The 25,581-nt window shown below is 40.6% G+C and overlaps 1 protein-coding gene across 10 annotated transcripts in view; it reads right to left on the bottom strand.

Moving 5' to 3' along the window:
• LOC122567215 (paired box protein Pax-5-like) overlaps positions 1–25,581 on the bottom strand; it is a 196,198-nt gene that overhangs the window by 116,586 nt on the left and 54,031 nt on the right. For 9 of the 10 annotated variants that reach the window (XM_043725557.1, XM_043725561.1, XM_043725559.1 and 6 more), the window contains exon 3: positions 19,414–19,443. The exons of the other annotated variant lie outside the window; for it this stretch is intronic. In XM_043725557.1, the coding sequence (XP_043581492.1) occupies positions 19,414–19,443 (30 nt within the window). The remainder of the gene's footprint in view (positions 1–19,413; positions 19,444–25,581) is intronic. 10 annotated transcript variants of the gene reach the window in all.

Genomic DNA, 25,581 nt, shown 5'->3' with positions numbered 1-25,581 from the left:
AGTTAAACTATGGGCAATAACAACGACATTATCTGTACTCGGTAGAAAAGTTAGCAAAACGTGAAGGAAATCAACACGAATTGTGTATAAATCTTATTATCGCTCTAAATAAGCTCAACGAAAGCTTAAGCTTTTTCCTTCCCACTAAGCACCATCCACGTAACAATCACGTACGATCTATTATCCCAAACGATTAAACCCTCGCTCCACAAATTTTTTCACAAATTAAAAGATTCTCATAATACCAATTACCTTTTATTTATATGTAAGAAAAGAAGTAAATGCGAACCTACAAGAATTAATTGAAAATTAAATCTAAATTCTTACTCAACTACTATTTACTTACTTACTTACTATTTTCCATATTTAGATCGCAAGCTAACGAAACAAACAGCAAATAAAAAATTATAATTCAAAATATCGATGATCGTACATTATCCAACATCAGGTTACTTAAATCCTAAGCAAACGAACGAAACACACCAGTATGGCGCTCGAACCAGCCGGAGGAAACGAAACAAGTATACCGAAGCAAAAGAAAGAAATCGCGATACGATCTTTAATTGTTCGCGCTGGTCGTGCAAAAATCGTGAACTAAATCAGGGAGACCCACACGGTGGGTCCGGACACGCTTTTACCAGTCGGCAGCCGGCCCATGGCGCTCACCATGGGGAAAGGTCACCATAGAAGCTAAGGAGCTACCACCGTGTTCCACGACTGCCGGACCGAGTTTCATTTCGCAATAATCGGCTACGATTACGACGCTCGACGGCTCCGTATGCAAAAGTTAGTAGATACGTGCGCGTTGGTAAGAGTGTAAGAACGTGTGTCGGTTGGTCGATCGTGTGACGGCGCACGGCGAATTGCGGGCACGCACGGTCTGTCGAGCGCCACGATCGATCGATCGATCGCTTTGTCGATCGCTGGACTTCGATTGAAACGTTCTTTCTTGACGCTGGTAAAAGTGGCGCGGCCTGGTAACGCCTGTCCAGTTGAATCGACCACACTTCTTGGCTGGTTAGAGCCATTACCTTTGAGAAAAGATATCTCTGAGACTTTTTTCGGTTAATTTAAGATTCTTTCGTGTTTTTGCTGGAATTGTCGAGTGTGGGAATTTTTTCATCCGTTTGAGGTGTGGGTTTTGTAAGATGGCCAGAGCCATTACCTTTGGAAAAGATATTCGTGGTACGTTTTTTTTTTTTTAGAATAATTCAAGATTCCTCGATGTTTTGTTAAATTTGTGCTGATTTTTTAATTTATTCGAAATGTGGCTTTCGTAGCATGATTAGAATCATTGGCTTTAAGGTAGGACATCTGTACGGATTTTTACTATAATTTTCGATCCTTTGATCGTGTTAGAACTAAAGAGGAAAGAGATTCGTTCTTCGATCTATAAACTAGAATGAAACAATAAACTTTACCAGAACCAGGTTTTTGTCAGGTCCATGGTTTCCAAGTCATCGATCGATCGCCGGTAGAACAAGGAAACGAAAATCTGCATTGTCCCGCGGACATAAAATCTGGCTAAAAGCGTAACGGAGTTACCGATCGCGATTAAATTCTATTTATAGGCAGAACGTTAAAGCTCATCCACCAAAAAATCTGGCTATCGAGCCATCTTTTTAACCATTAGGTCCATTAGAGCGACCGATAAAACGCGTAAGACCGCGAGATAACTATGTATACAGTTAGTCGCTCGATGGAACGTGTATAAAGCACGGACCACACGCCCAATGAGGATTTCCATTCCGAGTCTTGTCACAGATTGACGCTATTATAATCGTATCATCGCTTTAGAATCAACCTCGAATAAATAAATCTAAATAAATCCTCTCTCCTTATCTGCTTATCCTCTTCTTCCTCTTTCATCCTTGTCCTACTTATAGAGTCATATCACTATACATTCAGAAGTATTTGCACTTTGATGCAAAAATTTACATTTTTATGATATATCCAAAATTGTGGGACGTGACTGAAAATAATACACTTTCAATAGTTTCAAGATCCCAACATCGAACAAGCGTAATCTTGAAATACTTATAATATAATTTATAGTATAGTTTATTAGTAATACGAGCCATTGAACACAGATGTCCATGCAAGATGAATTTTCATTCAATTTCAGTTATCGTTCCTTTATCTATACTAATTAGTATCAACTATTTTTCGTTAATATCTACCGAGATAAAGTGACAAATGAAAATTAGATTAGGCAGAGTTTTATTAAAAAATGTTTATTTTATATATCCGATAATAATCTCGAAGAGTTCAAATGCTTCTAATGATAGTATATTCACAGACTCATCGGAAGAAATCGTTGAGAACTTGTCCCCGAGTTTTTCCTCTTGTCTTTCCTCCGTAGAATCGACTAGGAGTCGAGCGGCAGAGATCAGGTGCAAAGTATCGTAATTGGATTTCACCGGAAATTACAAGGATCGCCGTGACCAGAGGTGGAAGCAGCGGCCTACTTGGAGCCGCCTCTGGCGTTCAAAAAAAAAAAAAGGAAAGAAATAAAACTGTAGAAGCAACGCCGTGGATATTGCGTGGGCTAGACATGGACTTTATCGTGTCCCTCATCGCCTGTCGGACAAGCTTGGGGAAGCTAGCGATCGCTACTAAAAAAGAAGACCTGGACTTTCTCCTCGAGCGAGCTTACGTTCGATCGTGGAATAAACGATACATACCACGAATCCTTTTCTCGATCGTCCTCGTCGCGACCTCGTCCCGTGGGCGTGCTTCCACCTGCTGCACCGGTCGAAGACGATAGATCCTTTGGTCAGAATTCGCGGATCGATTCCGTAACAACGAGCCTTCCGTGATTTCAAGTAGTTTCTCGTGGTGAACCGTTATGTTAGTCAGGCGGATCGGAAATTTCGAGCTTGCTCGCTCGGTTTTCCGGTTTGTAGGTCGGTTGATGATAGGGGAATGTGTAGATGATTGTAGACAGGTGTTTTTGCGATCACAGAAGTCGGCCTTTCGAAAGGATGGCGTGAGTGAAACTGCGCGAGGAATTAAGGTTCTTCGGTTGATTTTTGGTATTTAATGTGGTGTTTTAAATTACGAAATTTATGGCAGTCGATGAATGAGACTCGCCTGTACAAGAGCGGATTAAGGTTTCAGAGTTTTGAGAATGTTTGTGGAATCTCAAGTATAAACGTGAATGGTATGAAACTACCTAGGGGCTAATATATAAACAGATAACATAATTTGAAGGTTTTGGAGATATTTATGGAAAATTAAGTTTGACTGTGAATGGCACGAATGTACTTAGAGACTGATATAAATAAGAGGTTTACAATGTCAGGATATCAGATTGGATAGGTAGTATAGCACCATAGTATAGCATTCTAGATCTAACTATGAATGGTATTAATCTTCTTTAGGTCGAATTTCACATTCACAACTCGTTCAAGTTTCTTTTGCTCGTTTCATCTTAACCAGTCTACCAGATTGACTGCTAATTAGAAACTTCTGTAATCAGCAAGTTAAAAACTAATAAAAATAACGCAGATCGATTTCATACCGCGTAAATGTGAAAGTAATTTATTTTTAATAGAAACGAGACGATGTACTGGAAACAGGATTATCGTTCACAGATAAACCACTATGTCCAAGATAGACGCCCAAGATATTGGTCATCAGAACACTGAGTTGGTCGGATTGCATTAGTAATTCGAAGTTTCTAATCTAGATTAGATTTAGATTAGCACGTTTACAAACATTTCATATTTTCTACCACATTTGCTTCTTCCCCACGTTTCATCAATTTTTCAGAACTTGAGTCAGGAAGCTTTAAGTTTAGGGATTCGGAAATCTCCAAAATATTGTACGTTTTTCATTTTTCGTTAGATTCGAGTTAAAAGATTTGCAAATGTCCAAATTCCTCCTCGATTTACATATCAAGGTCAAAGTTTCCTGAAATTTTGTTCACGTCCATGTGAAAATCTATCGAAACATCCAACGCCCTCTGCTTCAGCTTACACGTTTTTAGACCAAGTTACACTCAACTTTGCGTTAGATTCGAATCAGAACCTTTCGGAACACCCAACATCTTCCTCCTCAGGTTACGTCCAGGTCAAACATCTGAAAACGATCGATGCCAATATTACCGCAATCGGTCCACACCAAGATCGATATTCAGACCAGGAAGAGGCAACAACGAACAGACACAAAAGGACCCTTTTGCAAGATCCATAGAAACCTAAGATCATGCTGGTCTCCGTTTCACCTTGCCGGCTTCTTCGCGATCGGTGGTTTCGCGTCTCTGACAATACTCGTTTCATATTCGCTGAACTATGTAATGCAGGAACAGAGATTAATAATTTGCAGTTCCCACCCCGGCATTATCGGGGCACGAGGCAGGCGGATTGCGAACATGATGCGCCGGGAGAGCGAGGCGGTGTGTTCAGCAGCCGCGGCTGCAGGGTCGACCGGTCACGATGGCTTGGGTAATGATAGCCTGCCCTCGCCTCATAATCAGTCCCCCATCTTAATTTATGTTTGCCCCCGCCCGTATAGACCGGCGCGGCGTACCGACTTCTCTCTTCGATGTAGGTACCTGCTGCTCACCGCTTCGCCTCTTTACTCCCGCTAATTTACCGTAATTCGACCGCGAGACAGCCAACGTACTTTTGATTCTGTCGCTGATTTGTTACGAGCACGTAGAATGACCCGGCTGACCCGTGAACAGCCGCGCGGGATTCCTGCTTCCGGTCGAGTCGATCTCATCGAGACCAGAGATTCGGTCTCACGAATGTTTCACATCGATTCAGACGAGCTTCGTCCATTGTGAGAATGTTCGTGGTTTAATTGGCGATAGTGGGAATGATTATTGCTTATATTTTTGTATTTTTTTTCGCGGGAAATAATTATCGATGTTGTATTAAATATTTGGTTGATTATATTTTGCGATGTTTGTTCTGATATGGTAACAGAATGCCTTTTTATTAGCACGTGTTTCTTTAAGGAGATTCATATTTTATATTTACTAAGAATTTAAGATATTCAGCATTAATTAGCAATTTCCGAATGGATAAGATAGAGAAGAATGTTTTTATGGTGAAATATTTCCTTACGCAGATTTCACATTTGATTTACTAGCAGTAACCGTCTGACATTAACTACCAACTTCTAAGCAAACTGAATAAAGAACTCGGTATATTATTTATACATTTTTACTTTGTATTTACTAGCAGTTTCAAATATTCACCGTCAACTTTCATAATTAAATAAATAAATAAAACACTGCAGCTTATATCTACGTTCCTACGAAAATACTTTTATTTATCGAACGTCGATCCCTTTTCACAACGTTTTACCATACATTCGATAAAAAACCTCTTGAAGAAACCAAACTGCCAATTTTCTCAATCTTTCTACCGCTATGTTCCAACCAGCCATTTCCTTCTTCTCATCTACTTTTTCCATCTTTAATCCATAAAATTGAAAACAGAATCTTTTCTAACGATAAGGAAGCGAAACGCGCGCTACATTTAAACGTATTAGAATCGTAGCAAATTTCCACACACAGCCTACGCAGTTTTTCCAAGGAACCGGTACGGATGGAATCCGTGAAATCGATCGCATTAATGAATTCAATTGCGCGGTTAAACGATGCCCGAGCCTGGAATTAAGAGTCCGTCGTATCGCTATGGCGCGTTGCGTGCGGATGATAGCTGACAGGTACACGCAGTTTGTTGACCCTGGCTTCGCTCGCCTCGCCAGAACTATTTGCTAGCTTAACTCGACAATTCCACGCTCCGAACAAGTTGCAAAGGTCTACTCGTAAAACCTTAAAGGCCACTCTCGGCTCTCTTAACCTCGGGATCGCTTCTGAGATCCGAAGACTGACCCCGAGCCTTTCTGTGTTGCTCGCCAACTTACAATTAGTCGCTTTTTCTCTTCGACGTTCGGCGCTTAATACTGTGTGTTTTAGTGCATTATATGCAATAATTTGTTTACAGCTTGTTATTTAGCGATTTACTTTAATCGTAGTTTAACCGTTAGGGATTCGTTATTTAGCGTTGCTAGTTTTTCCGAACGTGATATTTTATCTGATGCAATTTAAAGACAGTTGTGAATTCGCATGGTATAAGATAGAGAAAATTTAGCGGAGAGGGTGGTTTGTTAGAATTTTTGTAAAGAAAAGAAAATTTGATATTTTATCCTGTATTTCACGTCATTGTTACTACGTTATTCCATTTTTATTAGATTCATTTAACGTTCTATAACATATCGTTTAATGTTCATTAAGCAAAATCTGATAACCACTCGACGTTACCAGAAAACCAGACCTCGAAGACCAGAAAAGAATTCTTAACGAGTAGCAGATATCGTACCAAAATTAAGGAACAAATTCATTCGAAACACGCGCGACGTGTACACGTGAAATTGCATACGCGTAAAGCACGAGAGGATGCAGATCAAGGCGATCGTTTCGCCGCGACATTGTAAATCGCACACGCGTCCCGATCCCGTCGTATTTTCGCCATGCACGAGCACGTTTCACGTGCCTCACCATTGATTTGCATACGATCGATCGTCGATTCTGATGGTCGCGTGGCGAATCGCAATGCGATCCGCACACCGGGCCAATTATGATGTTCCTCGGCACTGTTATCAGATTATTCGCCCGTCATTTCTTCGCATGCCCTGTCGTTTCCTTGCGCTAATGATTCCCCTTGAACGCAATTTGCGCGTTGATACGTGTGCAAACACTCTTCCGGCACCGACAATGTCGTTGAAATTGCAGCCGCCTCGTCGGTGTCCTGATCGTTAACGATTTAACTACGTGTTGGGAATTATTCTTATTTCTTTCCTCGTAAATCGTTGCTTTGAAACTGTATAAAATATATTTTGTGAATATCTTCATCTGCTTATAGAATATTCGATGATATATCCTTTGCTAATTTAATGAGATTTTCTTACTAATGTAACATCGACATACAACGTTCAGATTTTCAATATTTCCTAAGAACTTGTAACATTTCAATACGATACAATCTTTTATTTCCGTTTGATGATTTGTAAGTATACCGCGTACGAGCTTGGCCGTAAGTAGATCGATGTCGCTCATAGTCAGACCTAATCTCCTCCAGACGTATCATTCACTACGCTGTGTTTGTCCTTTTGTTCCTCTTTGATACAGCGATTTAACAATCGCGTTTTCATACAACTCTAAGTAAATTGATATGGTTCGTAATCAGACATACAATTTCATCGATATCTTCGAAAGAAAATCGAAGACCTACCACTGTCTTCCACTTATCGAGGCCAAACGCACACATAGATTATTCATATATATATCATGAATTCCACCAGACTCGAAGCTTCATTACACTTGCAATTCCATTTCTTGCACTACACATCATATCCTTCTGTTTGCATAATAATATCTCGAACGATTAATCTTCGTTTTTCTCGTTCATCTCGAATCTTTTTTTTTCTTTTTATTCCTTTCACTCGTATTAAGTCCTATCGCGCGATTGGTGTTCGCCAACGCAAAATCCGAGGAAATTTCGAACGAAAATTGGGAACTGACGTCACCGTGACGCGGACCGACACAACACCGCGTCCGTTCGTGTCGATCGAGTGCGTTAATCTGAGAGCGGACGAAACAACCGAACTGCGGAAGAAACGCGTCGGCCATTAATCGAACGGTTCGATGGTCAAGAACCAGTTCGCAATCAGTTGAAGCGGAAAACTAGGGCGGGGGAGCCGTGCGCTGTTTCACGTGGTGCGTACACGTGCGTGCACACGAACGTAAACATGCCGGCTGGAAAAAAACCAACGCGAAACGCGTCGCATCGAAGTACATAGCCCCAGAAACTTTATTGCATCGCGCTGCACAGGATTTAACGTTCTCATCGATCTTTCCCGCTCTTCCAGTAACTCTTCCATTTTTTTAGTTCGACCGTTGTAAACTGTAAATACTGAATTTTTCGAGGAACTTTGATTTTAAATTCCTTTAGCTTCCAATCTACGGATTTCAACGTAACGATTTCTGACCTTGACTTTCTTTCGACTTACGATACTTTAAGAAATCTTAACGCACGTTTCGTGTATCTCGTAACGTACGTCCTATGTACGATATATGCGCGAAAATATACTTTTCGTTTTGTTTCAAAATTTTTAGAATTCTTATGACAATCGATTTTTAACGAAAGGGTTTGCTGAAGTAAGAAAATTCTAAGCTGAATTTTTATTGAATTGTTAGATTCTATGCAGTAATTCCAAACTTTTGACCTACCATTAGCGTGTTAGTATAGTTGTGTACAATTTTTGGTGAATAATATATCTCGATGGGGTTTGTATCTAAATTTTGGACAATGTAGAGGAGAGGTAAAGACGTAAGAACATGTAACAACATAAAGTGGTTCGAGCATTGTGTCCTTGGGGTGGGTTAGAATTGCGAGATATCGGCTAACTGGACGTAGGTCTAGGTCTAGGAGTTCATTGCGAGCCTAAGCACTCGGGGCTGATATAGTCGAGTGCTCGCGAGGGTGCAACGTGTGGCCTCGTTACGTTAATGGCGTCATGCTCTGACGCCCTACAGACTGCTCCATGGACCAGTCGGCTCAACAACCGGCGAGTCAATGAAATCCTTTCGATTGTTGCAATTTAACGTTGTTCTTTAACAGAAATTTATATCCTAACGTGATATGAAGAAATATCGAAAAAGAAGTTATCGATTCAATTCTCCTCTATGTTATGATTTAATTTAATAACAACGTTTCAACGTGCATTTCAACTTCTAATTACATTCCTACTTTTAAATTGATTATCAACGCTCTTAACATTAACGTTGTGTACTTTTAAACTGTTAATTTCCCATATTATTCAACGATATCTAAAAGCACCATACTTCGGTGTAATTTGATACCTCGCCTGTACAAATTTTACCAAAATTCCCAATAGTGTGATTTATTCGCCCTATCATATAAATTTTATTTAGTTTTCACCGTTTTACTTTATTAAATTTTATCAAATCTCCGACTATCTCTGATATTATTCTGTGCTATCTTTTCCAAAGTTCACTGGTCTGAACAAAGAAGTGAATAAATCTCGGTAAATACACTGCATCTCAGAGTCATAAATAACAAACGAAGGACAATCCTTAAACGCGTTAGCGTTTGATCACACTCACCGTAAGGAGAATTTACTTGATCGTCGCCGGAAGATTAAGACGTCGAGTTTTCTCTAATTGTTTCGCAAAAACAATCACCAAGGATGATACAACTCCCCGCCTTTAGCTACATCACGTTTCGCCATGGCTACGTGTTATTTATAGGGGACGGGAATCCGAACGATTCGCCGATTAATCGGCGTTTATCTCTGTGAAACTGGAACGCGACTGGTCGCTAGGCGAGACGACGATGCATCGCGAAGAAGAATTTAAATAAGCACGATACGAAGGGGCGAGAGATCGATAACGGACTACGGGCCGACTAATAATACAGATCTACGAGCCAACTGTAGGTGAAAGTAGCCAAGGAGTCTGGAAGAAGGTGCTCGTCTATGCTAAGACGTTATATTATCCGTTAACGATCGCGATTCCACAGCAGGAACGGAAGAATCGACGCGAAGTTGATCGTATAAGCCAGATATGGAAGCTTCAATTAAGGGTCGAACTTTATATTTGCTCTGTGAAAGTGACGCTGGAGTTTCAGCTTTTCTTTCATGTCGAAGATGACATCTAATGTACTGTCGCTTATAAATTTTCAGACATTTAATACATCTAGGATAGGCGTTAAATATTGCAATTGGAAGATAAGGTCGACAGTTATTAATAACGTGTGCTGTAAGAGGAACTAAGGATTTCGTTATAAATTTACTTCAGCGAATTTTATCGTATTATTATCAAAATTATATGTGTGAAACAAAGTCTGCTTTATTAATCTTCTGCAATTTGAACGCTACTTGACTCTTTCATACTTGATTACTTACTTGTAGAAGTGGTGTTAATTTAGATACGCTGTACAATATTAAAAATTGATATTTATCCGTAGAATTTTAATTTAAATTATATTATATAATTATATTTAAATTATATTATATAAAATTTAATTGAAATTATAAGCTATAGAGGTTAGAAAATTTGTATAAAAATTCCATATACAGTGGAAAAAGGATGCATCTCAGAGCAGCAAGGAGTAACTAATTTCGCTTTTTGCATCGTTTAAAGGAGGACGAGCTTCTTTCAAATAAAATCAACGCAACGTATGTTGGTCAAGATGCAAAGAAGAATATTTCAACTTTACATCGAACATTTAAGCGGCTTAACTATTCACATCGGTCTTCTATAAGTTCCATCTCGGAATTGTATTGCTACATAAAATCGAATGAATCACCCGAGTAAGATCAAGTTAATAGTAAATTAAGCAGTGAGTTCGCATTACTGTCTGACTGGCGAGGTGCGCAAGAAAATAGCACTAACTTAGCACTCGACTTCCGTCGTCTCGATTTATTAACGATAATAAGCTACTTCGAAAACGGCGGAAAAAAGGGCGCGCATATACGAGCATCGTATAATTAGCACGGAGACAAGAAGAAAACACGATTATGCGTACGCCAGTCAGTCTGGCCGACGACACGTCGCGTGTCATCGATTTCCATCGAGTTCTCATGTATTACTCATACTACTATGAATTCAGTTATACGTATTTATACTAACGGAACGCGATGCATTCAAGGCGAGCCAGATTTATCGGAACGATGCTCCCTTCATTGAAAATTTGCCGTTTTATTTAATTAGTTAAGGTAACAGACCATCGGTCCTTATCTTAACACTAATCTTCCTTCGGTCGACTTTTTCATACGAACCGTGTAAAGAGATTAGAGTGATGGAACAGAGACCAGAAGCTCGGTAAAATCTGTGCTGTTATTCGTGTGGTGATCTTTGTGAAGATTTGATACGAAGATGAGGAGGAGGAAGGTTTCTCTCGAATGTACTACGCACCTTGGCTGTCATAATATTTATGAAGCTGTTACAGCGTCAAAATAACTCTCTTGTCCACAGAAATGTATCAATGATAACGATGGATAAATAAGTTCACAGCGTACAATTCAACGAAACATGAGAGTCCATATAATGATCTTAATGTAGAATATAAAAAATTCCCTTCGAAGTATGAATTAACTGTCACGTTTCGTATGAAACTAACGTAGATTTTCAAATACGTATAAGTAGGAGTGTATCTATCCGTGCATTTAGAGTAGCTTTTACTTCGTTGTACCAAACAACGTACATTCCTTCGCATTACAACAGGCAACTGCACTTGCTTCGCAGCTTGCGCAGATACGCAAGGTACATACCTGTACAGTGGCTACGAAAAGTATTTGTACACGATCGCATGAATATTATACCAAGCAATTAGAACCAACTGCGATAAATATCGTTTAGTAGTACCTTCGTATGATTCGAAAAATTTCAATTTATCGAAATGAAATGTACAAGCTAATTAAAAAAACTGTTCATTGGAAGGTAATGGTATGCGCAGTATTTCTCGTAGCTACCGTAGCTAGTTGAGCATTGCGCAGCGATGTTCATGTGGCGTCGGCAGAAAATCAGGTACCTTCTCGAGTGTAACAACGCGCTTATTCTCGCGACTAAACAAACGGCCACGAGACGTTCGAACTTTGAATTAAGTAGGACTCGCGTGTGGGTGGCGATCGTGACTTTTCGAGAGTGTGGCCTCTGGCCGCGCGAATTTATGACGAGTAACTTTGTCGAGGAAAGCGCGGCGCAAGCCAGTCGATTGCCCTGCGAAATTAATGGCACGGTAATTAGCGTGGCGGTGGTTGTTGCCTGATTGCTTTCGGGAGAGTCGTACACCGCGGTTGTTCGGTCATTTTGAGAAATGAGTCGAGAGCGGCCGTGGTTCAGGAAGTTTTTGTTGTTAATTAAATGGCGGCTTCGCGTTGAATAGATTGTGCTACGTACGCTTGATGTAAGCGGGGAGTGTTGGATTAGACGATTAGATTGATAAATCGGTGGTCAGTCGGGATTCTGTGAACGAGAATTTCTTCGATGGAATGTCAAGATTCTGTCATAACTGTATGATTTAAATCTTCCTGGCGATATTACCAGGAGCTCGCTGTTTCTGTGTATTACAATATCGTTAACTTTATAAATTAGTTTCTGAATAAACGATAAATTTTTCCATATAATAACAAGATTCCGAGTACTATAAATCTTAATACGTGATCTCTTAATATTACCCGGAACTTTTAGTTTTTAATTAATGTCCATCCAGTTAAATGCACAGATCAAGGTACGTGTAATTTTTTGGATGATTGAACGACATCGATATTCCATATCCTTCGTTACTCAAATCAGACAACGAATGAAATTCTTGTACGAAATCTGCAAACATCATTCGAATGATATATTCTCACGATGACCGATTTTGCATAGTGTCACAATCACAAAATAGAAAATCTTTGATATTAAACTTCAGATTTTCCTTCGATTAAATTCCTAGTTACGTTTGTGACTCGATATGTTCGTCGAAAGCCTAAAACTCCACGTCAATCAAATGTCTACTCAAATCAACGCACTCGTCAAATATTTAAATGAATACAATCTCGAAATGCGTAAATCTCGAAGACAGCATAGGATATGGAAATAAAGTCCAAAATCGTCCATCGTCCGTCCCAAAATTTAACGAGCAACCAAAATTGTTTGCAAGTTCGTTTTCGATGACCGGTATGCACCAACGATGATACCGTTGCGAAGCAAAGAGCCACACCCTTGCCCGGTGCACACATGTATCCGTGTGCACTGTGCACACGCGATGGAAGTCAGCGGCAGATACACGTGACTATGTGTACACCGCTTCACGAGTTGTACCGATTGTATCTAGGCGTCGGGACGCAGCAAGATCCACGCTGGAAAAGGGAAGAGACTGGATGGAATTCGAGGCGAAACCGCCGATTCCTGCATCGATCTTCGAGTTCTCCGTTCTCCATTCGCCGTTCGTCAGATATACGAATTCCACGACCATTCCTTTCTCCCCCTTAACGTTCCTTCAGAGAAATCCTTTGAATCGCGGATCAAAGGAAAATCGAACTATGGTAGAACCTGGCTTATACGAACGAGAAGTTGATGTCCGGTCTCTGTTATCCGAGCTACGGTTGTAATTTCAATTATACAATACAATTATACGGCACGAACGCGTGCTCTTATAGTCAGAAGGCGGATTTTTACGCATTTGTGGAACATACGAATGTACAAAAAATGCGCACGACGTAATATACAAAAATATATAAAATAAGTAAAGTGAGATAATTATCGTAGTATTTAGTAAATGAAACAAATTTCCATTTAAATTCCATCTCTTTGGTTATATTCGTAAAAGTATATAAAGAATGTATGGAAATCCGTTGTCTACTTGGGACGAATATTCGACGGCTGTTCGATTACAGGGGCGCAGAAGTGGCAAATCGTTGGAAAATTGGAAATTATTCGAAAATTGTTGCAGAAATTGGAAATTATTCGAAACTATTCGAGGCGCAGAACGCGATGGATGTGTTGAGCGAGGTAAAGATTCCGCGTTCGTTCGATCGTTTCTCCGCTGTCCGGCGTGGAATAATTTACGGGCTCGTGACGCTCGAGAAAATCGAACGGCGGAACAGAAATTACGCGGTTATCCCGTCGAAATTGGCACGACTACGGTCCGTGGCTCTTGAACGCGTGCACACACGAGTATACGCGAGCGTGTCGTCGAACGGCTCCCTCCACGACGCGTGTCATTAAACCAGTATCCTAGACAACTGGCGCTGATTATTTAGCAATACAAATCATTCCGCGTGCGAGAGCTCTATCTTTCGCTCTTTCGTTTTGTCCTTCTTCTACGCGTTTCCATCTGATAGTAGTTTCTTCTTCGTTCAACTCGCGTTACAAGCGAGTTTTCGCGTGCGCGGGCGTGGTACGTACCACTTACGCGCCGACGAAGAAGGAAACACACGCGGCCGTGCAGGTACACGGCGAGCGTAGCCCCGTGTAAGTACGTGTGCATCAGATAGCCGAGCGGAGAAACAGTTTCGTTGATTAGCGAGCTCGTTGAACCGGCCGTATTATGTACTTTGTCGAATCGCAGAAACGCTTCGTCGAGAGACTTATGGCGGTCACAGGGCTTAAATATCCTTGCTCCGTGTCGAGAACGTCCAAACGTTGCTCCTGCACGGAACACGGGGACCTGATCCAAGTATAAGTGGGAATTTGTTGCCAATTCCGAGTGATCGTGCAATGCGATTGCTAGAATGAATGTTACTTTCTTGCAGTTTTCACGGTAGTTCTTAGTTCCTGGAATTTACATTTCATTCTGAGACGGATTTTGGTGATAAGTTTATTACTCGATTAATATCTTCCACGCAAAATTGAATATAAGTTAGTTGAATCTATGTCACTTGGTTAATTTCAACGAAGTTTTAGAATCTAAAAAATGACCTTGTTATCTACTCGGCAAGTACACCGTTCGTTGTGCGTGTCTTTCGATCCACTCAAACCAAATGAACAACAGCCTAAACTTTTGTTAAATTCAAAGAAGTTTTTTCAGAGAAACTCGACTAATCCGAAAGAGACTGTAGAATTTATGATGATACGACGAGATGTATAGAACCTTCTTTCGAAGTAATTTCTCAATAATTACGAGTCTTCCTAACACGCTTGAGCCAAGCTACTCGATCAACGCTCCAAAACGAATTCTTTTTCATCACATTGGAGAAACATTTTCTTAAAACCGATAAACCGCGAAAACCTTTGACTCTTATAGGAAAAGCGTAATGAGTTAAGAACATCGAAACATCCAACAGGCGTGCTGTCGAACATCTGAATTTCCGCGTGCATGACGATGATAGCTTCCAATAGAAACGCTGTTGGAGCATCAAGCTACTCGCAATGCTCGTTCGATGAGTCATCTCGCGGGCAGAGAGATCGCTGGATATTGCGTTATCGCAAGGGTCGTCGGCCAGATCGATGTTATCATCGTACTAATCAGCGCGAGGGCATCCGTAGAATGAGACGAAGAAACTTTGCTTCTTCGGATGAAGCTTCCTGAATCGTTGCAGGACGTCGTCTGACAACGATGGACGAGCATCTACGATATCTTCGTCGTGAAATGGTTAACTCTCGCGATTCAATATGGCTAGATCATCTTAGACTCGGATGGTTTTAAAATAATTGGCAAGAAAATTATTTAGATTGCTTATGACTTTGACCATTAGAGAATAACTTTTTAGAAACATGTTTCACGTACAGTAGAAGGGAAAAAATGACATAAATAGCAATAGAAAAAGCCTGGAAAGTATCCTAGATGCTATATATGCGTTGGAAATGATAATAAATATCACGCAACACTTGATAATTGTAATAAAAATAAATACTGCGTAATATCTGTGCTGACCCAAATACGCATTAAATGCAAATTGCTTATTAATATTTTAAAAATATTTATTTATAATTTCCAAATCTATTACTCTATTTTTCATTCTCTATATAGCAATAAAATGTTTGCGAGCGGAAATTAGATAAATTTCAATTTGCTGATACGGGTCCTCCTGACTTCGACCAGTTTACTTCGGTCTGCACTCCGGTGATTAATTCGAAGGTGAAATCAAGCATGAACCGATGGAGATATCAAGCATGTAGATACCATGGTGGACCGTGGCTTTTCGACGGCTGACCCGGAATATGTGCTCGAAATAATCGTCGGCCATTAGTTTCTTCGCGCGGTCATCATTTACACGGGACCGCTATCACCGTCGACGTCCGGTGGAGTCGATCTTTCATGCTCAACGTCTTTCTCGCACTGAACGATATTTCCTTGGCACCGGCTCATTTGTATTTATTAGCCGAATCGCGTGGATGCTTGCCTTTGCTCGTATGGCACTATGTTTATGTGTGTAAAAGATGGAATGTTGAATAAAACGAGGACGCGTTGCGAAGTTATCTCCAAACTGATAAGAGAGACGAAGTTTGTTTCATAAATTGAAAAGTTCAGGTTGATGGATCGCACTCTTCTTTTGCCACAGTCATTAATTTCATAAAATTAGAATTTTCCGCGAAGTTAAGCTGAACACGTAACCTCGATTCTTTCAGAACCATCCTCGCTGTTTGTGACGTAAATTCATCTGGCAAATTCACGCGGTGTACGCATAAAAACAAAACAACGCTACATCTCTGTTCTACATCTCTATGTTTCAAAAACCCTGTCACACTTTCTTTTTGCTACAACAATTCCTTCCACAAGGCGTCATTAATCGACGCGAATATCCGCCATTCCCCTTATCCTTGTTTCCTCGGGGGAACCTGAACAGCGCGATTGCCGGTTCGACTTAATCGAACGCGGGATCTCGCGGTATCGTCTGGAGGATTTTTCGCTGCGTCGCCGACCGACTCGTCGTATCCGATGTCATTATCCTAGGAGTAGAGATAATGGCGGCGTGGCCGCGCGAATACATGGATCGGCAGGCGAGGCATGCAGGAGCCTGGAGCCGCATTATCGCGGGATTACGTAAGCGCGGCATACGGTACGCTTGTGTGTTACGCTATAATTAGGACCGGCCTGGCATAACCGCGAGCCGCCGCCGTCCAGCGCAAATACGCCCGCCGTGTAATCCGCGCCCGTACTAGCGGCCAACGATAAACCTTAACGGGGGATGAGTCCTCCGCCGTCGAGGTACGCACAAAAACCAACTAGCCACGTTCGATAGATAACTGGAGAGAAAAAGAGAGAGAGAGAAAGAGAGAGAAAGAGTGGCGAGGACGGTGAAAGGGTTTTGCTTTGACGAAACGTTGTAGACAGTATGGTGAGTCTTGGTGAGTACATATAGCGATATAGTGTAACAGATTTTTTCCTACAATTTAAGATATTGTATTTTAGTGGAAGCGTTTAGCGTTTGCTTTATGAACTGAAACATCCCTCAACTACTAGAGCGGTGTATATAAAATGTCGTTTTTTTTTTTTAAGTAGAACTTCAGGTGCATGTAGTTTATTCGAAATATCGCATCTTCGATTAGAAGAATTTATCGACAAATGCGTGAACGAAATTTCATTTGTTTCATCATCGCGAATCCTTCGTAGAGTTTGTCCAATCAGTATCTATCGATATTTTGAAAGTTAACCAACAATTTCTAAAAAATGTCCACTTCTCAGAAATTATTCGTTAATTGTCACGAATTCCACCAATAGCGCCGTAACATTCCAGTCTGCCCCCTAAATGCCACAAATCGAGCCGCGAACCAATTGAAAAAGATGTACGTACACACGCAGAGAGGCTACAATACAATCGTAACGCCATAAATCAAAGCGATGCGAGAGGCCCTAACCAGGCGTCTCCAATAAATTAATAACCTGGCGCGGACCTCGGGGTTACGTCGGGGTTCCGCGAGTTGGCCGCGCGCGCCTGCAAGTGGCGAAAATCAAGATCTCGCGGTTCTCGTTCCCGACGTACGCTTGATTAATACCCAGATGTAATTACTGGCCGGGAGGAAGGGTGCACGCGAGCCAAAGAGAAAAGGGCAGGCTCACGCCAACGACGTCCGAACGATCTAACACACAGAGAGGAATATCTTCGAGTGCAACGAAGACGAAGTGATACGATCTACCAAAGGTGACCAAAGAGGAAAGACAAGGAAGAAAAAGAGGAGGTAGGAGGGCGGAGAAGGTGGAGGCTGTTAAGCTGCCGAGGGAACGAAATCCTGACAGATTTCATCGTGGGCTGACGTAAACAATTTGCGAATGTAAATACCTGTTGAATATTGAGCGCGCCGGCTCCAAGAGAGAGAGCTCGAGGGGCCTCACACCTTACGGCCCGTTTACCCTTTAAACTTGTGATTACCTCCACCATCTTCCACCTACCGCGGCTCGCACACTACTTGCTGCGACGTACGTGTGTGCAGCGTATGTAGGAACATGGAATCGTTTCCACGTCATCGGCATAAATTATACGCGAACATTGTGCTGCCACGCCGGATCCGCGGCGCTCGACGTGGATCGCGAACCTATCCGTCCGCATCGCGCGATTCGCAGGCGCGATCGAGAGCCTCGATAAACAAGCGAGAACCCTTGTTCGAAAAGAAACGACGACGGCGGGACCGGCGGCGTTGGGCTCCGGGTCGCTTCGTAAAATTACGTGCTGCGTGATCACTCGTGGGTTCTGACGTTTTTGTGCTGGCAGTTTCCGCGCTTTCTCAGTGATCGGTTTCCGCTCTCTTTTAGCCACAGGAATTTTGCTGGTGAGGTGTATATATTCGAGTGGGAATTGTAATTTTGATTGCGAAATTTTCAGACATTTTTGAATGATAACTTAGGTTTGGGAAGAAGCATTGGAGTGTATACACGAATTTCTATTATTTTGTTTCCTCGAATTGACTGTAGGCTTAGTTACTTTTAACGAAAGCGTAGAAACAGTATTCGAACGAAACTCCATCTTTCTAGATGAAATACCTTCGTTTCTTGATATACGTTAATTTTAAGTTTCTTCTAGTTTCGCTTCCACTTTGTATATTCACTTGGGATGTTTCTGAAAGAATATGACATAATCGACTATCTCTCCAATTCTAATCTGCATGTCAGTTAAAAATAAACCGAGCTCGCATTAATCTGTTCCAATAATAATCCAGTCCGGTATCCATCCCATTCCATAGTTGTTTCAATTTCAAAACGCAACGTTATACTGATTTCTGTACGCGATATGCTCGTGACAAATGAGGTTATATCAATTCAGTAGCAAGCACACGAGCACGAATGTGCAAAAATCGGGGGAAAAATAATTAATTCAAGACGCGGGATTAATAACTCAGTCACCGAACTCGGTTCGTCCCGTCGAAACGAGTCGCAGCGGTAATTTATCGATACTGAAATTAAGGCTGTTTGCCAATTAGATCGCGGTCACGGAAGTTACGCGTTTCAGTTGATAAGGACGCGTGTGAAGATAATTGCTTATTTCTGTAGATCGATCGCCAACCCGATAGAGTAGCAGACGCGTCCGATAAGCAATTCACCGCGCATTTAATTATAACGGGACCGGTGATAACGGTACGGGTGTGTCAACGCCGAACTTAGGCGCTGATCGGCTAGACAGGGCGTTGATTTTATATTGTTCATAGTGATTTAGGAGTCTAAGATAGGGGAGATTACTTTTCAGCAGCATTCTTCTCTACATAATTTTCAGCGATTTGCGTATTCGAGATGTTGTATAGATACCGACTTTATGATCCAGCGTTGCTACATGATAGCGTATTTAGAGAACGCTTACGATCGAAGATATTGTGTTTTAATTTATGTATCAGTATTTAAAATTCAGTTCATCGTCGTTCTGCGCAATTAGATTTATCAACTAGATCTTATTGTCGTTGTTGGCAATTTGTATATTTAAAAAGAAGTAGGAAGATATTGTGTTTCGACTCACCGTCCTGGTTCATCCCGTGACCGCCGTCATCTGTTCAAAAAAAAAAGAAAACAAAAGAATTACATCATTAGAATGTAGAATCGGTGCCAGTGGGGGTCTTAATTCGTTCTTTTTCAATGGGTCTTGTCAAGTTCTGTGTCCGTGGGTCTTTACTTAAAAAGACACCATAGAAAGGCATACAAAGTCGTAAAATTACTTCCAACCAGCGATCGATTGAATTTCTCTTCATTCTTTCGCCATGCAAATTCATACTTTTCACATTCTGTGTAGCGCTCTACGTTCAAAAATTTCAATTACTGCAAGTGTATTAGCTTCTGCGGTTTAATCGTGAAAATATAGCAAATACATTGTACAATTTATATTTCAATTACTATAAATGTATAAACATTTTGTAGCTCGTGTACGTGTACACAGTGCACGAACATTTTAATCATGACGGTATACCAAGCGCATAATTAACACTATAAATCTCAGCTACCAGTCGAGTGTTCCAAAAAAGTCAATTCTCTCTGTGGAGAATCTAAAACATTCGCCTAGTTGATACAGCGATTCAAGGTTGTCTCGAAGTTCGACGCGAGTACCTAGGAAAAAGGAGAGATACTTCTAAGGTTGCACGTTGCAGATCACGAGAACTTGCAACGATAGCAGACTGCAGAGTCGAGCTGCAACCTATTTGTACTGGCGGCTGGTATCGCGGCATCGCGCTGTGTTCCTTTATTTAACCCCATAAATAACTGGCCGCTATCTCAACCCCGAACGTTTCCTCCGCTAAATACGAACACAGACGCGGCTGGCGAAATATTACGTGCTGCCAGTCACTCCGTTACGGGGTTGCCACGATGGGAATCCCCGCGAGGGCATCTCACCAGCCAAAGAATTCCTCGCCATACTTCCCTTTTTCCTTTTTTCTTATTCACCGTGTTAGAAGAGCATCGTCCCTTCCAATAAAATCACTCGAGACGTTCCTCCTTCGTATGAGTTGAAGCGTTTAAAAGAGAGATAGATATTACATCCTCGCTGAGATAAATCTTGATTAGGAGTTATGGTTGGAGTTGTGGAAAGTGTTGAATTGGAACGAGTTTATTAGATTAATACACGTGAGATGTCGTCTCCTCGGAATAGCTCGATAGATTTCTCTTTTATTGGCAATTATCAACCGCGTTAACGAAGATGAAATTTGCTGTATCGCCTCTATACACTCGACGTTAAGGAGATTTAAAATAAACATTTTTTTGATTAAAATTGATATCGAAATCGAAATTTCAATATCATCCATTAAGGTTCTACGTCAATTATCAGCCACTTTGAGAAAGCAGGAATTTTCCACGGGTTAAGTATATTTAATATATTCGGAGGATTTGTAATAAAAATACCAAAACTTCAATAGATTAGACAAAGGTCTAGATAAATTATCAACTACTTTAAAGAAGACATTTTCCGATAATTCATATATATTCAGTATTCCAAACAGTATCAAAACCTCGTTATTTGTCGTCACAAATAAATAGGAAATTTATTAAGAAGAACAATTTTCATCCCTTACCATTAACACCTACCCCTTATAAAGAAAGTAGTATGAAAGTAATATTCCAAACGAGCCAATTTAACTTTCCAAGTGAAACATTCTATAACAAACAAATGAACAAATAAGGTGGATCGTAAATGGGGAAAAATTCGCAGCTATACTTCCACATTGCGTTACGTCCCTCATAACTCGTCGATGGTTTCCCGTTTCGAGCAACAAAACACCATGAACTGTGTACGCTTCCTTAAGCGCGAGTTATGAAATGAACTTGTTAATTTCAGGGGGCGTTGAGTACCAGGGGCAGGTTTTACAACGTTGCGTGCATCGTCGTATTCCTTCAAAGAGGCGGACAGTTTCGATGCATATGAAATTAATGTTCGAACGTAGGATTTAATATCTCATGGCGGACGTCGGGTGTCTCCACACTTGGCGACATGTTACGCTGCTTTCGAACGCGATTCCAATGAACTAGCGCTGGATAATGCAGCAGCGGAGATATTTTTCTGTGCCAGGCGTGAATTTTATTCGTGAAAATGAACTGTTTTCTTTGCAGGTTTATATGTATGAAGAAACGTGTGGTAAGTAAGGGTGAATGTGAATAACGGTGAGCAGCTTTAGGTGAGTGAGAGTTTCGCGTTTTTAAAGAGCAGAGCGGGTAGAGCTTGTTTCTAACGAGTCCCGAGAGAACGAGTTTCGGCGGAGAGAGAAACTAAGCTTGCTTGAAAAAAATCGAATTTTTGTTAATCGCCGCGCATTAATTACGCTTACGTAATAGCTGTTTCAAGTATCTTCTATGATAACATTAATACTATGATTGTTATCCTTTAATTACGTACTTATTACCTTTTTTCACACGAATATTTTCCATAGAATAGGAATTTCTAAAATCACTTACAAATCTTTTTTTCCGATTTTCCCGTCGTTATCTTACAAATACTTCTTAGCAAATGGAAACACCTCTTGACTCAACTAGTTAAAACTATCTTTTCACTATCTTTATTATTGTTCCATAAGAAAACAGTCCATAAAAGAGCAACCATTACACTTTCTCTGTATTTTAACTACATAAATATATACCATAAAGATCTCTCTCTTAACTCTGTGGTGAATGGTGTAAAGGATTAATAAAATGGAAACGAAAGATTGCTGTTGCAACCCGTCAAATATATTTGGAATAAATTAAATAAATATAAATACTGTCGAGAAACGCTCGTACAACGTATTCGCAAAGACAGTGTATGATCGCTCGCGGATAACTCGATAACTCGTATAACTCGTGAAACTGTTAGCAACTGATTCGCTCGCGATCGCGTCCGCTTATTTAGACTGGTCGAGGGAGAGTCGGAAAATTCGAATTCGTCTTTGATCGATGGTTGCATGTAACGACGACATTGTTTTGCCCGGAGTTTATTTATCTTTACGTTTCGTGCTTCAAGGCGGTGACAATGTCCCGAGGCAAAACAACAACATGAGTCGCTACCGATTTGCATCGTCCTCTGATCCATGTACCGCTACAAATCCATAACGAAATCACCAAATGATTGCAACTTCCATACGACCAAAATTTAAAGGAAACAAATCACAAAAGTGTCACTTTTCAATTTCTCCTTCGTTACATATTAACCACGTATTAATCGCCATAATCGAATCGCCATGTAATGACAATTTTGCAACCACGAACGCATGATCGACCGATAGATTACAAAGTCGCGGACAAGACGATAGGATCTCGTCCTTAAAGTATATAATTCCATGCGGTGGTCACCGCGTACTTACGCTCTGGTATTAATTACAAATTAATGCAACTAGATAACCGTAAAGCCATTAGAGATAATCGAAGTCGGATCGGTGCTGCGGCCGGTCGATTCGCAATTAAAACATTGTCGCGGCGGTGGTCGACGCGAGAGAATCGTGAAACGAACGAAAAATTCACGGTGAGGCACGGGAACCCAATTTATGCTCCGCGGCGAGCCACGATTTTTCCGCGCACGGCTAATTAAGCGCGGTGTCCGCTCGTTAAGGATGTACTTCGAGTATGCTGCCCCTATCGATACTAATTGCTTGCAGGGGAAATGCACAGATGGAAAATTCTACCTGTACCTTTCTTTCTACTTTTCGATTCTTGCGTTTTAAGCAAGTCTAAACTATTACACATATATTATCTTTTAATCGAGTAGACGCCTAAGTGGAACGATATACTTGTGGTTGGTAGTTCAGAGTTTCGTCTTTTTCTTTTTGTGGAAGAAATATTAATATTAATTTATCGATAACAATTTTATTTCATTATACTTATTTAATTATAATTTATTAATTTATTAGGTAATAATATTATTATTAATGAAAATATTACTTCTTAATTCAATAAGTCAAGTGATATACTTGGTTTAGATCATTTAACGAGCTTTTTTCCTTTTTATGGAAGAAGAACGTTATTTTCTAATTCAGTAAGAGGAACGATACCACTTGGTTTAGATAATTTAAAGGATAATTTCAAGGAATTCTTCAAGACGCTACAATCTCTATGAAAAATAAATAGATTAATTCTCTTCGGTTCTCAATTGTTAATATAACGTTTGTTTTTTATCTTCCAAACTTCGTTTCATTAACCCTGCTGACTGCAACGAGTCAAAATGAACTTTCGTCTAGTCGAATTATTAATTTCGTCATAGGGACTGTGGGAAGGAATAGATAAAATACGGAAATCGGTGGATTCCCGATCCAGACATTGAATTATGGTCTTTGTCCGTCACTATCGAGACGATCTTCCAACATGGCGCTCATCATTGGCCGCAAAGACGAACGATATCGATCTCCGACGATCGAGATATAGGTACAATGGCCCGAGGTGGTCCCGCATGATCAATTTAATTCGAATAGCTGAGACGTCGCTCAGCGTGAGACGACAAATATTTAGAATTGCATCAACAATGTTTCCGAGCTTTGATTAACGTTAACGTCAGCGAATGCAATTAGTATCGGCCGCGATACGATAGCCTGATAAATCGATTTGCTGATGAAAACGGATCACGATCGGCGATTATTGTCGTTTAAACACATAAGCGATCGATCATCACCGCTACAACATCCAGAGCAACTGATGTTACAGCTTAGACGTTATTAAAATTCATTTAACCATTTTATTTCCTACCGTCTATGTAAATCTTCCTGTTTCAACAAAGTAATAGCGACTCGTACTATTAAATCGATGAAATGAGAAACGGTATATGTAAAAAAATTACGTTTATGAATCATGCTTTTCACGCTTGAATACATAAAATGTGGAATAGCAGCGAAGTTATGTTTCCTTGTAACCAACAAGAATATCGAGGCGATAATTACAATTCTAAAAGAGAAAGATAAGATGAAATCGTCGTTCCAAAGACATCTACAAATTAACATACTCCAATAGAATCACGAATTTCGACGAATCTCTAGAAATAGAAATCTCTCTGAAATCTTTTTCACAAAGCCCTAAATAAGCTCCCTCACGATCAACAAGAAGAATAATAGTCCAAACACTCGAATGCCATATCAACGCGACAATTATATCCGCGCAAGAAAAGAACACGGAAACGATGATTGTGAAATAGGAACAAAGTTGATGGCGAGTAGACTTGCGAGTGCCACACGCGCGTGTGGTCTCCGAACTGATCCCGGCCCTCTCTGTCAAATACTTGATATCATTAGATTTAACGACCCCTCCTGGATGCCTCTTTTCCTCCGTTCCCTCCCCCGTACGGAGCCGTTCACCACGGGCCATGCCGCGTTAGCGGCTGCTGCCACGGCGGCAGCCTTTCATCTTCCTTAACCAGCGCCACTCTCTTCAGCGTCCGGAACGACTATATACGTGTACGCGACTCGACCACGACGAGAGTCCACCAAGCGACGGCTGGTTCCGGAGAACTACTGCTTCACCGTGCTCTTTGTGAGCGCATTTGCGCGTCTATACAGGGTGATTTCGTCGAATTCGTCATTTTACATCAGAGATCCTCGTCGATATTTCGTCGTTAACGATAGAAACAACCACTGATCGATATTCTTTTTCGATATGTTCGATGAGATTGGAACTATCAAAGTGGTTGAAAGTATTCGTGATTTTTCGTGGTAATTTTGTAGATTTGTAATAATACGATCTTCCGGAGGTTCGTATCGCGTATCTTTTCGTGTAATTTTTCATTTGATATTCGTGATACAGGTTTTATGTTCTAGTTGATAGTAGATAGTTCTCTTTTTATGTGTTAGAAATAGCCATTTGATTTCTTGAAGAAGCGTGTGTAATTTATTTCAAGCAAAGTAGAAATAACAATATCTACTTTTAAGTAAATATTTGAGGATAATAGTACTTGTCAATGGAAATAATAACTTTGACTGATTCATTAATCAACAGAGTGATTCGCCTAGACTTTTTACGCCTGAAAATTTGTCGTGAATTCTTGGAAGGATGACAATTATAGAAGAAGAATAATAGAATGGTAATTAGAGATATTTTATGGTTACACGTCGATTCGGCTGGGAAGAAAATGTGGAAGAGTCAACAGTACGTACTACTTTGTCGTGTTATATTTAACATACAGAGTCTATTTCATAAATTAAAAACCTTTGAAAACGAAATACAAGGAAAATCGTAACAGGACAAACTAATA

This window comes from Bombus pyrosoma, linkage group LG4 (genome assembly GCF_014825855.1).
Source record: "Bombus pyrosoma isolate SC7728 linkage group LG4, ASM1482585v1, whole genome shotgun sequence".
Lineage (NCBI taxonomy): Eukaryota > Metazoa > Arthropoda > Insecta > Hymenoptera > Apidae > Bombus > Bombus pyrosoma.
Note: the sequence above shows the minus strand (reverse complement) of the source record. Positions and strands in the feature narration are given on the sequence as shown.